General features: G+C 42.5%; 1 protein-coding gene and 2 long non-coding RNA genes across 3 annotated transcripts in view; 2 read left to right on the top strand and 1 right to left on the bottom strand.

Moving 5' to 3' along the window:
• LOC149975863 (uncharacterized) overlaps positions 1–7056 on the bottom strand; it is a 56377-nt gene extending 49321 nt beyond the window's left edge. The window contains exon 1 of the long non-coding RNA XR_016487810.1: positions 6754–7056. This is a non-coding gene — a long non-coding RNA (uncharacterized LOC149975863). The remainder of the gene's footprint in view (positions 1–6753) is intronic.
• The window catches only part of LOC149975859 (uncharacterized), a 944026-nt gene that overhangs the window by 826539 nt on the left and 99483 nt on the right, over positions 1–18004 (top strand). The gene's annotated exons all lie outside the window — the stretch shown is intronic.
• On the top strand, positions 1621–16425 carry LOC110493885 (protein APCDD1-like). Its single transcript, XM_021568446.3, has 4 exons — positions 1621–2449; positions 12539–12716; positions 13028–13547; positions 13854–16425. The coding sequence occupies exons 1-4, from the start codon at positions 2389–2391 to the stop codon at positions 14619–14621; spliced, it is 1527 nt and encodes a 508-aa protein (XP_021424121.1). The 5' UTR covers positions 1621–2388; the 3' UTR covers positions 14622–16425.

Genomic DNA, 18004 nt, shown 5'->3' on the forward strand with positions numbered 1-18004 from the left:
ATCCAGGAGGGATCTGACGGCATAGGCAGGGCTACCCTCAATGTCCAAGATGAGGCGGAGGGATGTCGTGGGGGACGGCATCAGCCAGGGGACTGGGAACCACTGGCCTGAGGAGGGAAACATGAAAATACGGTAAGATCCGGAAGTTAGTGTGGAGTTGTAATCTGTAAGTTACCTCGTTGACCCTCCGGAGGACCTAGAATGGCCCCACAAACCGGGGACTCAGCTTCTCACAGGGCAGGCGAAGTGGGAGGTTCCTGGTGGAGAGCCAGACACAATCACCAGGATGGAACACGGGAGCCTCACTGCGGTGGCAATCCGCCTGCTCTTTCTGACAGCGGACGGCATGCTGGAGTCTCACATTGTCATCATTCAAAACCTTTTCTGTGCGCCTGAACCACTCGTCCACCGCAGGATCTTCGGTCTGGCTTGGAGCAGTCCAGGGAGCCAAAGCTGGCTGATAACCCAGAACACACTGGAAGGGTGTCAGCCTGGTGGAAGAGTGTCACAATGAATTCTCTGCGTATTCAGCCCAAGGAAGGAATCGGGCCCATTCCCCCTGCCGGTCCTGGCAATGGCACCTCAGGAACCTCGCCAGCTCCTGTTTCATCCTCTCCACCTACCCGTTAGACTGAGGCCGGTACCCAGAAGTGAGGCTGACCATGACACCAGTGGCTGTCTCTCTGCTCCTGTGGAACCCTGGTTAGAATGTACCGGACACCATTGAAGCTGGTGCCCCTCCTGTCCACATTAAGGACAGAGCCCCAGCTGTCTACGACGGCATCGCTCAGCCGCAGAGAGACATGTGGCCCAGACCTCCATGGGTTCAGTCTCTGACTCAGAATGATCAACGGAGGAGGGAGAGAGGCGATGGGGGTACAGGCGCTCCCAAAGAAGTTTATCCAGTAGGTGGTCGTCTCGGCACGCCAACTGCGTCTGGACCTCTTTGCGCAATCCTATTCTGAATAGGGTGCGGAGCGCTGGCTCATACCATCCACTGGATGCTGCCACTGTCCGAAAGGTGAGCGCGTACTCCGCGTTGTCTGGCCATCCTGCCGTAGTTGTAGTAGGCACTCACCCCCCTCTCTGCTCTATGGTGGATGGTCGAAGACGCACCAGAACAGAGCTATGAACCCCTCATAGGAGGGGCTTTATCACAGTCACACACCTATATTTTAGCTTTAATTAGCTATAAAAAAATATATAAAAATTCTCTCAGCCTCATGGCAAAATGTGTAGAATAGCATGAGATTATCTTTTAAACAACAATTTTCTCTTCACAGGAAGTTAGCTGTCCCCCCACCTCAATCTCTTTAGGCCCACCCACCAATTAATTTCTGGCTATGCTACTGGTGTGTGCGAGTGTATGAAAATTCCAGCCATTTGCGTGGAGTGGATCAAAGCTCCTCACACCCAGGGTAGAACCTGCTCAGGGAACCAATTTGCTGGCCTGGGATCAGCCAAAAAGCCACCCACCTCTATTACCCGTCTGTGGGGCTGAGCCAGAGCCCCAGTCTGCCCACTGATCCCAGAACCCCTGCCAACACTGCCCTGGCAGCCACCTTTGAAATCCCAGCAAACCCCCACTTTACCTCTGCAGTGGTCAGCAATGTCAACTCCGCCCTTTGAATGTGTGTGTGTGTGCCTCAGCAGGGAGGTGTGATCTGGGGGCTGTGTACTGTGTTGCTATGTAGCTACCACAAATTAGAGGCATAATAATTTATAACGTACAGTGAGGCGAGTGGAAAAGGAGGGAAATCGCAAAAAAAAAACATTATACACGGTAATTCTCTCAAGTATTAAGACTTTTTCGCTTTATAGATATGTTGGGGATTTGATTGTTTCTCACTTGTGTTGTAGCCTGCAGCTCTTTCTTTGCCCTTTTGCAACTTACTCTGAAAACTCCCAGAGGCTTCAGTTGGAGAAGTTTTAAACTCTCTTTTACTCTCTCTTTTATTCTCTCTCTCGCACACTCACTCCTCTCCGCTCAAACCAACAGTCAGACGGGAGCACACACACAGCCACACATGCACAGGATGCAAACAGAGTGCAGCCCAGGACCAAGATAGACAACCGAGAGAGAGAGAGAGAAATCCTCTTCTCTACCACTGAGTTTAGTGTGAGGAGGTTCAAGCAATTTATTCTGACTGAGTGGACTGCATTTCATACCATGGGAGGACAAACTGAAATAGAAGAAGAAAGCAACAAACACTATCTGTAAAGGACCACATTTCATACTGGATTATTGGGCTTTCCTCTCTCAATCTTTGGCATGGTGATGTCCTAGATTACCAGCACGTATTGAAGAGGCTGCTTGTTCTGGACCACAGTGGACTTTGAGGGTCTTTCTCTGAGTGTGAGTGAGTGTGTGTGTGTGTGAGCGGGATCATGTCAAAAGGACATTTCACTCGCCTGTTGAGGGGACTTTGGGTACTGTGGCTGTGGCAAGGTAAGTTCACACTTACGCTCTCTCTCTCTCTCTGTCTGTGTCCTCTGGTTGCCCTCGACACAGTTTTTGTCCACTTACTGTGCATCTGGACAGTAACAGCTTTAACAGCCAAGCTTCAAATGAAACTGAAGCCTGATTGTGTGCATATGATTCCATGATGATAGCTGATTTATATTATGTCAATTATGGTGAATCTTCACCAAAATGTAATATTTTCAGAAGTAGATTTTAAAGGCTACATGTATTAATTTATATGTTATTTAATTCACTGAACTGGGTCATGATTTCAGATGAAAGCCTACTTTGATGGTTTATTTATTTAACTTGAGGAATCAGATTACAATGCAGCACCATGAATTTGATACAATATTTTCCCATACAGTTTTCATGATCTTTAAAAAATACATTTAACATGGATTTAAAACATGTATGAGCACGTATATCTAAAGCACATTGCTTTGAAACTATCGCTGAGAATCAGATTCCTCAAAAACATAATCTAAGGTGAACTGCTTTTTCTGCGCTGTTTACCAAGGTGCTAAAGGATAGCTTAAACACTTACAAAAATATGCATCATGTATGTTTGACCTGTCTTTAACAACTTGTTGCTAGTCGACTCATCCAACGTTGGAACAAAGCAATACAACTGAATGATTGCATACATAAACAGTGATCAAATGAACTAGCGAATAGCTCGACAGCTAGGGCTGTCGTCTAACCTTTGAATTGCTGAAATTTTGAAATCACTGTATCAGAAGTTGTTGAAACTTTGAGCAGGTATCCACCGTTTAAGGGGCAGTAGTTAAAAGCATCCAATGGTTCACACCAGCTGATCTGCTTTCGAAATTGTATTAAACTTGTCTGACATGAAGTTAAATTCAGAGAACAATTGTGGACATTAAGTGGACATTAAGTTAAGATAAATATGCTGAGGACTTTAGCAATGATGCAACTTGTTGATGAAAGATTAAAATCCTTGCAAAAAGTCCCATATTTAAAGTTATATTATGACCTTGTAAAAAACTGCTTACTGAAATTAGATTAGTGAAGAATAAGTCTGTTATCAAAGGCTATCATTCTCTCTCCAGAGAGACAAACAGCATAGTAAGCCCAGGAGTCCTTTTTGAAAAGCCTTCTTGAAAAGCCTTGCATGGTTCCCCAGGAGCAGGGGAGCATGGTCCTGGAACTAATATTGCCATTATAGTAATAGATGGAATAACAGGACACTACCATTAACTGACCCTACCTCAGGATAGCGTTTAGAGTTGATTTCCCTCTCAGCAGCCTTGGGGGAGACAAGCATTTTGCCCGTCAGGGCCCGTTAAGGTGATGCCCGAGGAGACGGCGGGAGGCATCTGCCCCCTCATAATCACCGTAATAGATTGGTATTTGAAAAGCTGTTTTTCTTTTGCTCAGTCAAGTAGTAGACAGGAGCTTTTGAGTCCCTGGGCCCAGACACATGCCATGAGTCTAGTTTACACCACAACCCAAGGGACTTTTTCTCATTGTTTGTAGATCAAAGGTGTTATCCAAGGAACTTCCATTCACTTTCATTAATGGTTGGACATACAGTGAGCTCTAAATGTATTGGGACAGTGACCATAATTCCAAAAGGTTTATGAAGTGAGACAAAAATGATTGGTGTAAAAATCACACACTTAATATAGGATAAGAATCCACAGCACACAATTAAGTAAGCAATTATGTTATTTAGATCCATATACAGTGAGATCCAAAAGTATTGGGAGAGTGACACATTTTTTGTTGTTTTGGCTCTGTACTCCAGCACTTTGGATTTAAAAATAATATAATGACTATGAGGTTAAAGTGCAGACTGTATTTGGTCCCACACTCATAGCACGCAATGATTACATCAAGCTTGTGACAGGTGGTATGTTAGTCTCATGACAATGCCACGCAAACAATGCAAGACTACTTAATTCGAAGGGTTTCCAAAAAGACAATAACTTAAGCAATAACTTAAAGGAGCAATGCAACTGTTTTTATATAAATACCAAATAATTTCTGGGTAACAATAAAGTACCTTAGCGTAAAAGATTTCCTTTTAAATGGACAAGAATAGCTTTTTAGCAAAAAAACTATTTCTCAAGCAAGACTTTTGCTAGGACTGGCTGGGAGTGGTCTTAGTGGGGAGGGGGAAACTGAAAACTTGCTATTATTAGCAGACATGTTTGGAACTCTCTTTGTTATTGGTCTGTTAACAAATTACCACATGGTGATGTCACCATGGAAAGCCGAAACTTCGCCCATGACAACCTGCTGATTAGAAGGTCCTTTGTAGAGTGTATTTTCAATCAGCAAATGTCAGGAAATAACACTAATCAAATTTGTTCACACTTTTTCAGTGTTTGTTTTATTAGCTCTTGTACAATATGATATAAAACACAGGAAAAACAGAATGTTAACTGCACTGGGCCTGCACTAGACTAAGAATCTTCCATATTGATTCAGACTTTTGGGCAACTCTACCTTAACGTTGCAACAACACAGCAACAATGTCCAACAATGTCAATACTTGGCTTATTTACATTATTCCAAATGATCTCACCTTTCTCTTAGTTGTACCCCCCTCCCCTCCTCCTGAATCATATTGGCGAGATATGACTGAGCATAAATAAATTATGTTTATACGGCCTAAAGACCCTCCTGCTGTAGAACTTACATGCAAATGACAGTGTGAAAGCACCAATCAGAGCTCGAGTAGACTTGCAATAACAGCCACTGAATTCTCAGAGCTCAGAATCCCGATTTCATCCCTGCCTTTCATCCCTTCCATCCCTAACATTCCTATCACCCTACTCATCTCACTAACCCATCTGACCTCATTCATTCAAATGTATATCACCTGTGTATATATTTATATAACAGTAGCCACCGTCTGGTTCCATAACGTCACTGGAATTTTTTATGGTAAGCTCCTGCCTTTACCACAGTGTCTGTGGGTGAATATTGGTAGTGTTTGGAGAAAGGAATGTACAGAGTACTGTTGGGTTAATAGGAGCCAGAGTGAACCACAAGGGAACTGGCAGGCCTTATTGGAAGAACCCCCCCCCCCCCATCCCCATCCCTTGACTAAATAAACAGGGCCGTCGGATTAAGTCAGGTTTAACTTTGATGAAAAGACAACAATGGGTGGCTATACGACTTGAGGGGACACTCGAGATGGGGAAAAAACAAAACCGACCTGGTGCCCCCTGTGAAACGCCCTTAAACCCATGCAGAAAGACATCTCGGTTTGACTGACTTTGTTGTTTCCAGTGAGGATGTCTTTGAGAGGGAGAGAGTGTGAATGGCTGAGGCTGTAACAGCTTGAGGAGATGAATGGCTGTTGGTACATTGAAATTTAATGCGTCCCAAATGGCACCATATTTCCTTTATAGTGCACTACTTTTGACCAAGGCCCTTAGGGCTCAGGTTAAACGTAGTGCAATATATAGTATATAGGGTTCTATTTGGGACATAACAATAACTTACCTGATTTAATTAAGGCAAGTAAAAATATATATATAATTTAATATGATAAACATGTTAGACCAAAGTCACATTTGATTTAAGCTGCTAAGCTTCTATTACAGCATGTTGGATGACTGTCATTCATATTCCATTCACGCAGTTCAATGTAACATCGTAGTTGAGGCTACTACATGAAACATACATTTTCCCTATGCCCATCATGAAGTTGCTACAACCTAGCCTATGAATGAACGTTTACAACATAGGCGCACACAGGTCGAGAGAAACATTTGAGATGACAGACAATGACACGTGGACAGACAGTAACACATTCAATACCGCCTTGCACACTCTTGCCTGCAGTAGCGTATATAGGATGTAATCATTATTCCAACTGTTGTAAACAAGAGTTCCTATTGGACAAATGCAGGTATGTTTATACCCGTTTCGTTTGCTTCCGTTTAAGAAACGTTTTCAAACAGAATCGGCAGAATGAATACATCCCTGATCACAGCAGCGAAGTTGTATTCATTCTAGCTTCTATGCACTCTTCTCCTCTCACCTTTCCCCTTCGTTTGTGGACTTCAATGAACAACACATCAGCTGTACGTGACCAGGCGAAAAAAACTTTCCAAGCCAAACCATGTCATAACACGGCCTACATCGTTGTTCCCATATTAGCTCAAGTAACGTCCTAGTCAACGTAGCTAATAGAACCAATGCGTTAGTAAACCCGCTACAATCATGCAGTAACGTTACAGTGTACAGGCAGTAAGCAATTACACCAGAGGACCCCCGGTGTCAATAAATTAATAAAACCAAAAGCTTACCTTGACTTGGAAGAGTTCCAGTGCGGTGTTGGATAGTCATAGCCAGCTAGATAACATAGCATAGCATCCCTCTGTTTGAGCCGGGTGTTTGAGTAACTAAACTAGCCAGCTGCATTTGCTAGCTAAGTAAGTGAAACTGAAAGTGATTTTATTTTACGAAATCTCTCTCTCGCTTGCTTCTCCTGCATTTAAGAATGTAATTTGTTGAAAACTGTTCTACTATTGTCTTTCTCTTTGAGGCAACTACTCACCACATTTTATGCACTGCAGTGCTAACTAGCTGTAGTTCATGTGTTCAGTACTAATTTAATTCTCTGGTCCTTTGATTGGGTGGACACCATTTCAGTTCATGCTGCAAGAGCTCTGATAGGTTGGAGGACGTCCTCCTGAAGTTGTCATAAATACTGTGTCTATGGAAGGGGGTGAGAACCATGAGCCTCCTAGGTGTTGTTTTGAAGTCAATGTACCAAGAGGAGGACAGAAGCTAGCTGTCCTCTGGCTACACCATTGTGCTACCCTACAGAGTGTTGTTGAGGCTACTGTAGACCTTCATTGCAAAACAGTGTGTTTTAATCAATTATTTGGTGACTTTAATATATTTGGTATAGTTTTATTTAAAAAGGATCACTTTTTCTATGTTTTACCATTTTTATTTTTATGAAATACACTGAGGAGGATGGTCCTCCCCTTCCTCCTCTGAGGAGCCTCCACTGATGGATAAAAGAGCACCTGGGAAATGCTGAGTAAGCTTCAGGCAAACATTACAGAACATTGAAGATAGAAATGTCATGAATAAAGCTGACATGATTCCTGATTCTACATGTCAGAGATGCATGTTTGTTTTACATGTTATATTTCCATCAGTGTTGTGTACTGCTAAATGCACAACATTCCCACTGAGTACACACTGGTTGAATCAATGTTGCTTCTATGTCATTTCAATGAAATTACGTTGAACCAATGTGGATTAGATGTAGAATTGATGTCTGTGCCCAGTATGCCGAGTATCAATATAGTGGAAATGTTAATGAGTTAGAAGCCTTGTCCCTATGAGGATACCTGGGGATATTTTTTATCCATCTGTACATGGGTGGTGAGATACTTCCCTCTTTTAAAGTGTTGCTGCTATTAAATCACTGATCCTTGCTGTGGAGGCCAACGCAGCAGTGTCTGAAAAAGCAGCTGTGCTTGATGGGGCCGGGGCCAACTCTACCTGGGAGACAGAGTGTATCTGCACTGTACCACTCAACTTAAGCTTCTCACACACTGACGGACGCCCACACACACTAACGCATACATGCAGGCACACATACACGCACACACAAATACAGGCAGATGCACATATGCATTACAGACGCATGCATGCACGCACATACACAAACACACGTGGATGACGTGGATGTCGATTAAGGCGGCCCCCCGCACCTCTCTGATTCAGAGGGATTGGGTTAATGTGGAAGACACATTTTGGCTGAAAGCATTCAGTTGTGCAACTGACTAGGTATCCCCTTTCCCTTTTACCCTACTCCCCCCAGTAATCAGGGGACTGGGAGACTCATTACACCAGACAAAGAAGCTTCCGCTTTTCCTTCCGACCAACTCATCAGACCCCGGACGGACACACACTCAAAAAAAAAAGAAACAAAGACAGATGAGAAAGTAAAAAAGAGAGAATATTCTGAAATCCATCCAAAAGAAATGAGTCGTAAACATGGCTTTTTCATCAAGTTTGCCCTAATCAAGAGGCAGGTGTTAGCTCCACACAAAGCCATGTAGCAGTGTGTGAAGGAGCTATTCAGGGACAGTTAAAGTGGGTTTTCTCCTCTAGCATTGGAGCAGTAAGCCGAGCAGTGAGAGAAAAAGAGAGAGAGGCAAACACACAGAACAGTGGCCACAGGCACTCGAGTCTGACAGCAGGCTGGCTGAGAGACTGGCTGGCTGGCGTCGAGCACTCAACTCCCCCACAAGACGTGGGTGGCGGATTAAAAACCGCCTGGATCCCACCTCATGTGTGTTTGCACCTAGACAGATCCAAATAGAGAGGTACATAAAAAGTATTTACGCTTGGCCTCCAGTAGTTGGCGGATGAGACATGAGATGGAGAAGTCCGAGTTGCCAAACCCTAATCACAAACACAAACAAACAAATAGGAGCCCAAAGGTCCATCATAAATGGCATCCCTTTTATAAATCAACGTCTGCAGTGTGTGGGATTGATCCTGTGATGGAATTTCCAGGCAGGTAGATAGATGACTTAGGCTGGGGTTCAGACATGCCTGTCTTTCCGGATGGCAGCAGTAGGGCTGATAGACTAGGGTAATGTCCCAAATGGCACCCTATTCCCTTTATAATGTACTACTTTACTACTTATGGGCCCTGGTCAAAAGTACTGCACAGTCTCTTAGCGTCTATTAAAGTGTTGCTGCTATTATATCACTGATCCTTGCTGTGGAGGGTAACTTTGGAATGCAGTCTATGGGTTAGACCACACTTGATTCACTGCATTGTCTCCTGGAGTTTCTAACTGTGACCACACGCTGGTCAGATACTACAGGTGAGGCCATTGATGAGCAGAGGCTCAGTGGCAGTGCACTGGCACCCTCCATAGGTTACAGCCAGGACTGGTAGTCAGCCAGAAATTACATTAATTTAAGGTACAATCTGCAATTTGTGCAGCTGTTGGTCATTTTAACTAAATAGGCAATTTGGGATTGATACATGCATTATTTATGGCTATGTGTTTGATGGCTATAACAATGAATTATATTGTATATAGCCATCACTTCTGGAAGAAAATAAGTTATAAATACCTCATGAGATTACTATTCCAATAGTTTTACCAGATCATAACCTAAAGTATAAGGTTGTTTTACTCCATTTTTTTTGTTAACAAACAAGGCATAGCTTCAAAACATGTTCAATACTACACGTTTCATTTCATGGACATTCAGTCCTTGCATCCATAGCTCCAAATTGAAAGTGTTTGGTTTAAATGTCTCCCCATTCCTAAGCTTCATAGCAAACCAAGGAGTCGCTGAATAACAAATTAGAATATGCCCCTGACCACAGGTGAAGAATCAGTGGTATTCATTGAATTAAGAAACAACTACCTTAATAATCTAAATTAAGAAAAATAGATTGTTGTAAACCTGTGGAAAATAAAACTACTACATTACCTTGTAACAAGTCATGCAATAACACCCCTTTTAGACTAAGTACAATAATTTAAACCCCAGGTTGTACAATTTAGTTTTTATAAAGCAGTTTTTTTTTTTTTTACTTCTATTATTTTGGTAAATGCAACCATATGTCCCATTGGAATGAGATCCAAGGAAGGAGAGAAACAGAATGACTGCTCACCTGAAAAACACTTGAAAGATTTGGCAAAACAGAGGCCTGAATATTACACCCTAAAATATTCTTCATCCATATCTCATAAGTCCTGTCCATTCAATAGAGTGTGGTGATTCACATTTTCTCTACTAACTTGAAACAGACTTGTCAGATGACCAAAGAGGAACAAATTAATTAATCCTGATTAGTATTTCAGCAAAGACCTCTCTAGGGAACAAAATTAGCCAATTTGACGGTGGTGCTTGCCAATAATGGAGACAGAGAATAAACAAATACATCTTCAGGGAGGGAAAATTGCAACCATGTGTCATGTGTCAATGTGCAGCGGTTAAGACGGAGTCAGGCGCAGGACACAGAACTGCGTAAAATATGTACTTTACTCAAAAAGAAACAACAACATTTCCACGCAGGGAAAACACACCAGCTCACAGAAGTCTTGAACACTAAACAAAGAACAAACATGCACAAAACCATGTGGGAACTAGAGGGTTAAATAGGGAATAAATTATAACATAATGGGAACCAGGTGTGTACAATCAAGACAAAACAAATGGAAAAAGAACGTAGATCGTGGCAGCTAGACGACCACCGCTGCCCGAACAAGGAGAGGCACCAACTTTGGCGGAAGTTGTAACACCATGTTTATTCTGCTTTGGACAATTATTTTGTATATTAACGAATGTACTTTGATCACTATTTCCCCAAAAAGTGCCTCAAGACAAAAATCTCCCAAACCAAACATCATGCTGAGCAGAGAGAGTATCTAAGTGAGTCTCGCACAATGCCTATAAGGCAGCTTCAATGACACGCAGAAACCATTCCAACATCTAAGGAACAAACATCCCCTGGCTGACATTGACACAGAAAATAAAAGCTGTACAATTACTCTCCGAAAGATTTAAAAGGAAGTAGATTGGCTGATTTTGAGCAAACATTGGTTTCTCTCCAATCAAAGAAGTAGCTGAAAAGTGCCATCTAGTAGGATGCCTTGGTGGCGACTCGGGCAGCGAAGTGAGCTTTATCTGGGACAAACATGGGACATAGAGACGAACCTCCAGTAGCCGAACCAGAGAACATCCATAAAGCTGTCCACAGGGCCATGACAAAGCCCACCAACCCCCGGGGTGGGGGTAGAACAGACAAAGACAAATCAAATCAAATTTTATTGGTCACATACACATGGTTAGCAGATGTTAATGTGAGTGTAGCGAAATGCTTGTGCTCCTAGTTCCGACTATGCAGTAATATCTAACAGTAATCCAACAAATCCACAACTACCTTTTACACACAAATACACACAAATGTAAAGGGATGAATATAATATGTACATAGGGACAAAGAAAGGGAGAGCGAGAGAGGGACAAAGAAAGAGAGAGAGCAAAAGAAAGAGGGGGGACAACATAAGGACACAGAGAGAGAGAGAGACAGCAGAGCGACAAAAAAAGAGAGAGCGACGAAGAGGGACTAAGGGAAAGGAAAAGAAGACAGAACAAGAGGGGAACAGATATAGAAAAAGAGAAAGAACAGGGTGGGTGAGGGAAAACTAGTGGGTGTCAATGGGGACTCATCCCCTTGTTGTTTGACATTTGGCTGGGGAGACTGAAACCTGAGCCACAGCGTCCTATTACCAATGAGTTATCTTCGTGCTGGATATCATTCCCTGTCCTCACGCTCGCATCATTTGGGTTCAATCAAAGAAATCAACTCGGGCACGATTGTCTTGGTCTCTGTTAAAATTGTGGGCCTTGCTCCATCCAAGGCAGGCCAATCGATGCACATAAACGAGTACATAGGTACATCACCATGTGTGGCTATAGCAGTCAAAATAAAGAAAGAGATTGCAGATGTACATGCGTCAGATACCTTATGTTGATAAAATTTAGTAAAATATATTGCTTTTGATAGGAGTAAATGTACCATGCTGTCATGTTAGTGTGTGCTACTCTTGATTGAGCTATGATAATTCCAACACAGTGAAAGTACATAAAAAGTGTCAAATCATGTCTAAAACTTCAATTTCGGGAAAATGTGAGTTGGAGTTGGAGCTCAGCTGCTGACTGATAGATGTGTCAAACCTAGAAAAGGTCCTCTTGGTGGATGTGGCCAATGTCTGATTCAAATCTATATATGGCCTGTAATGGAGCCCATCACATCTCATTACATGGACAGTTACAGAAATGTGAACCCTCAAACTGCTTCCAGTCAACCAAATCTTGTTTGGACCTGAAAAACCCAGGGAGTGAATATCTTCCTTTGGCTATTAGTTATTCTGTGTGTAACCCCTGATTTATGATGGACGAGGTTGATAATCATCTTCTAAGCATATTATTTTGTGTTTCTGATTCGTATAAATAGTATGGGGTAAAAATAAACTGTGTTTATCCGATTGACAGAGTGATAACCGGGAGTGTTCTTATTTTTCTTGGTTCTAGCTGATCTTGTGTCGAGTAGTAAGCTCTGGGAGGTACCCATAGCCCTCTTTGGATCTTTTTCCAACCACACGACTAGCCTGGAATGGGAGCCACAGTGTCAGTATCCCCACCTGCAGGATGGCATCAGAATCACAGCCGACATTCCCCCAAGACTGGAGGGCAGCTGGGTGTCAACAAGGCAAGTGTTGTCCAAATAAAGTTTAGAACGGTTCAGGCTATTTCCGGAATATGTACCATTTATGTCTATCACGTCCATTGCAATATAATGATGAATATGGGAAACTCTTCCACAACTGTCACCTTTTTTTGTCTTTGTGGAGGTGTGCTCGGTCAATGAGCCTAAAGGTGATTCAGAAGGTTGTTGTTTGACACCTAGATAATTAATTATTTCATCATTATTTCATCACATTTCATTCAAATCAAACAATCATCCATCCAGTTAGTTGCTAAAATGGAACTGACCTCTTTCAACCTCTTTCTCCCAAGTAGATGTGAAGTTCGGCCTGGCCCTGAGTTCCTGACCCGTTCCTACACCTTCTACCCAAGCCACCTGTTCAAAGCCCTGCAACACTACTACACTGACAGTGGGTGCGAGGAGCCCGCATACTCTCTGGTGGTCCGGGGCAAGCTCCGTCTGCGCCAGGCTTCCTGGATCACCCGGGGTGCCACCAAGACGGAGCACCACCTCCACAAAGTGGGCATTGTCATCCACAGCCCAGGCGCAATGCACCAGCTGGCAGCCCGTCTACCCTCCGTGTGTGTGGGCCTCACCTTGGGTGGCATGGTGCCCGGGCGCCTATACGAGCTGTACAATGCCCGGGCAGGGAGGGACTGTCTGGGTGCCTCGGGGTACTCGATGATGGAGTTGGGCTTGGTGAGAGTGGAGACCCAGCATCAGCCCCATGGAGGTCTGGTTCAGGAGCTCTTCCTTGGGGACGTGCACACAGACTGGACCCAGAGGACATACTATCGACCAATGGGCTACCAACAGCCACTGCAGAATGCTATGGTGAGATTACGGACTCCCCATTAATAAGATACATATAGATCAAGGCAGGGATTTTATTCAAATGTATTTCAAGACATTGTAAGTGAATTTGGTAATTCTCTCTCTATCCATTCTTCATCTGATGCTGAATACCTTCCAGTGATAAACTAACTAACTGAAACATAAAACAGTGTCCCAATCTCCAAACAAGCATACTCTTTATGGTCAATACAAGGCTTCATATTATACTAGGCTTCATAATAGCCTGGCATTTTGGATGACAGTTCTACTGTATAACCCTAACCTTTCTATATCTATTTCTACCAGCACCACATCCACCCCTGCCCAGCGTGTGCCTTGCTGTTCCGGGCCTCAGAACAGCGCCCCCCCGTGTTACCCCATATCCCTGCAGCAACGCCTCTGTCCTTGGACGGCCGATGGGTGAGCCAACGTTGTGAAGCCCGGCCCGCCGTCCTCTTCCTCACCCGAGATTTCACCTTCCGCCCAGATGAGCATTCCTGGGAAGGCCTCTACCGCCACTACTCGGAACCCACTTGCAGCCAGCCCACCTTCACCCTGCGGGCTTCAGGCCACTACGCCCAGGGAGGCCCCTCAGCCAAAGTGGCGGGAGGGACTGAGTTCGTCTTCAAGGTAACCCGGGCCAGAGTCACCGTTCTGGAAGGCGCCACGGCCAGGGTGCTCAACGAGACTAGGCGGGGCAGCTGCGGGAAGGCGGGGGGGTGGGAGGTGGGAGTGGAGCAGGACGTGACCCCCACGGATGGGTGTACCGTCCTGGGGATCAAGCTGCCACACAAGGAGTATGAGCTGTTCAAGACGGAGCTGGACCATCGACGGCGCACTCTGCTGTTCATCGGGGAGAGGCCGACGGATGGCTCCAGCCCTGACCGGCCCCAGAAGAGGCCCACGTCTTACCAGGCCGCCCTGGTGCATTGTTGCGAGGAAGACACCCCCACGTCGCAACGCCACACCAACCAGCTCAAGCTAGCAGCTAGTGGAACCAATAACCTACCACGGCTCCCTTTCTTTGTCCTAGTACTGGTCTCTTTACTGTGGGGTTGGTACTGTGTGTTCTAGAGACAAACTGAACATTGGAGAAGAACACACAATGGCCAAAGCCATCTTCAAGAAAACTGTACATAGACAGTCAGTGTATCCATGTTGCATATCTATCATATTATATGTGTCTCATTTTGTTTTCTTTTAAACCGGAGATGCCTTTTGGCAAATGTTTAAGCCACATAAGCGTTCCTTTTCTAAAGAGTGGCAGATTCAGACTTAGGAAAGGCGTGCGTTTCCTATGTACTTCTCAGTATTTGGTATTCATACTTACCTTATTCTGTCACGTAACGCTCTCTGCAGGTGTGGCTACCTTCCGCGCTCCCAATAAATGTAATTAATCCAATGAAAACCCTCCCCACTTGCTGGCCAACAGATTTTCTCATGGAATTTTCATTCAATAGGTTTTTCACATAGAGAATTATAGAGGCTTCTAGCTGCCAAAAGGCCATATAAACATGGGCAGCACCATTGAGGGCTTCCACCATTTTAATGTAGTCAACTTGGTGGGACTTCCAACTTCATTGGCTGATCCCTCCTGGTGACCCTGTTAGAGTTATGTCCAACCAGGTCATCAGGAGGGATCAGCCAATCATAAAGAAGAAAATAGACTACTTCAAAACGGAGATAACCTCAATGGAGCCGCCCATGCTCAAATCAAATCAAATTTTATTTGTCACATACACATGCTTAGCAGATGTTAATGCGAGTGTAGCGAAATGCTTGTAAAACATGCTATCACAGACGCTATGATGGCACAGATAAAAATATGAGTTCTCTATCTATCTCTATGGGTTTTCAGTACATTTATGTTAAGTATTTCCCAGGGTTGGAGAGTAATGGATTACATGGGGATTAAAAAAAAAACGATAACTGTAATCCATTACGTTACCATCAAAAAAATATTGTAATCAGATTACAGATACTTTTGAAAAACTAGATGATTACTTCGAGGATTACTTTTAAATTCAGAAAGGATGTTTTCGGAAAAATCTGTTCGCTCAATGACATTCAAATCAGCATTGAAAAAAGGCGCTTTTTTTCTTCAGTAGTGCTCAGAGCATGCCATTCCATGAGCGCAGCATTTATTTTTCAACTCGAATCAATGAGCCCAATCAGTCCTCCATGACAACAAAATCATAAACAACAGAGTTGGGCTGGCTAATAAATACTTAGTTTTGGGGTCATGCTCAGGTAAAACAATTTGGCTAATCTAGATTTCCATATTTCCAAGTCCTATTCTTGAAGATTAATTAAGTATAAGACTTATTGGAATAACTTTTTAATGTAAAGATTTAATCGTATTATTTATCATATGTAGTAGAAAGCGATGGGCTATAAGAAACCTACATAACTAACCCATAAAGTAAAATTTAACATTCATATATGGCCAGCTATGTAAACTTTAACATTGATTTATCCTGCAAAAGATGTCGTTCAATTGATATCATACATTTTTGTCTTCTTCTAATGCCTCTTAAGGGGAAAGTGATCTAAAAGTAACACTGTTTGAGTTTGGGTAATCCAAAAGTTATGTTACTGATTACAAATTTGGATAGATAACTAGTAACAGTAATGGATTACAATTAGAAAGTAACCTACCCAACCCTGGCCATCCCTTTAAATAGGGTGTACCTTTTAGTTAGAATTTTGTCAACAGACTCACTAGAACATATTGCGAGAACGGGCTACGAATATTAGTGATCAACGAGAAAGCCATCTAAATACATGCATATTCATATCCGTTTTAGCGCCAATTGGTAGATTGAAAATATTCTGATTTTGTAGATTATTTAGGTTTAGGAAATAATCTATGAAAAATTTTTAAAAAAACAGGTTTGGAGAGCCTTTATGCACAAAATACAGTACCAGTCAAAAGTTTGGACACACCTACTCATTCAAGGGTTCTTCTTTATTTTTACTATTTCCTACATTGTAGAATAATAGTGAAGACATCAAAACTATGAAATAACACACATATGGAATCATTTAGTAACCAAAAAATGTTTAAACATTTATTTTATATTTTTCAAAGTAGCCACCCTTTGAAGCTGGTTGAGAGAATGCCAAGAGTGTGCAAAGCTGTAATCAAGGCAAAGGGTGGCTACTTTGAAGAATATAAAATATATTTTGATTTGTTTAACACGTTACTACATGACTCCTTCCATATGTGTTATTTCCTAGTTTGATGTCTTCACTATTACTCTACAATGTAGAAAATAGTCATAATAAAGATAAACCCTTGAGTAGGTGTGTCCAAACTTTTGACTGGTACTGTATATTGATTCGTAAAAAATGTAGAATGGTTTGGTTCATCCCGAAAGTTGCCACATTCATATCTTCAACCCATGTTAATGTTGGAAGATTAGTGTACATATAATTATATTAGGGAGAATACTGTACAATAGTAGGCTATACCATCGTATATTGCCTGTATTAACCATGAAATTGTGTGATTACAAGCCATGCATCGTTACAGCTTGGTCTGTGCTCAGTCCCATAACTATTTAATTAGCCTACCTTTTCAATATTCTCAACTGTTACTAATGATCCGTAATGGAGTTTACAGAGGAAGCAAATGAAGGTAAACAAAACAATGTAATTAATTGGAATGATAATGTAGGATATACCAACTGAAGGGAACTAACAGTGAATTGGCAGTTGAATTTGTGTTGTTATTAGGCTTACTGACAGTCGATACGGATACTAACAGTAAATTGGCAGTTGAATGTGTGGTTATTAGGCTTACTGACGGTCGATACTGATAGTGGCTAATATTTAACATGAGGAAAATAGGAAACTGAGAAAGTCGGGGTAGCCTAAAATAAAGACATTTGAGAGTGTTTATCCCCAACCTGGACTCAAGGTTAGACGTAACATAGTAAATGTAAATCCGGAATACTCTAATTAGTATGATACATTTCAGAAAGTATTCATTCCCCTCGACTTATTCCACATTTTGTTGTGTTACAGCCTGAATTCAAAATGGATTAAATAGATTTGATTTCTCACCCATCTAAACACAATACCCCATAATGACAAAGTGAAAACATGTTTTTAGAAATGTTAGCAAATATAGCGAAAATTAAACACAGAAATATCTCATTTAAATAAGTATTCACAGCCCTGAGACGATACATGTTAGAATCCACTTTGGTAGCGATTACAGCTGTGAGTCTTTCTGAGTATGTCACTAAGAGCTTTGCACACCTGGATTGTACAATGTTTGCTCAACGTTGATCATTGCTAGACAACCATTTTTTAAATGGTTGCCATAGATTTTCAAGCAGATTTAAGTAAAAACTGTAACTCGGCCACTCAGGAACATTCACGGTCTTCTTAGGAAGCAACTCAAGTGTAGATTTGGCCTTGTGTTTTAGGTTATTGTCCTGCTGAAAGGG

The sequence above is a fragment of the Oncorhynchus mykiss genome, chromosome 17 (assembly GCF_057628025.1).
Source record: "Oncorhynchus mykiss isolate SJ-2025 chromosome 17, ASM5762802v1, whole genome shotgun sequence".
NCBI classification, from domain to species: domain Eukaryota; kingdom Metazoa; phylum Chordata; class Actinopteri; order Salmoniformes; family Salmonidae; genus Oncorhynchus; species Oncorhynchus mykiss.

What these genes read in the sequence shown, in the direction of transcription:
- LOC110493885 (XM_021568446.3), top strand. Translation starts at nt 2,389, where the DNA reads ATGTCAAAAGGACATTTCACTCGCCTGTTGAGGGGACTTTGGGTACTG. An exon ending in GGCAGCTGGGTGTCAACAAG is followed by an intron (nt 12,717 to 13,027) that starts GCAAGTGTTGTC and finishes TCTCCCAAGTAG; the next exon opens with ATGTGAAGTTCGGCCTGGCC. An exon ending in AGCCACTGCAGAATGCTATG is followed by an intron (nt 13,548 to 13,853) that starts GTGAGATTACGG and finishes TATTTCTACCAG; the next exon opens with CACCACATCCACCCCTGCCC.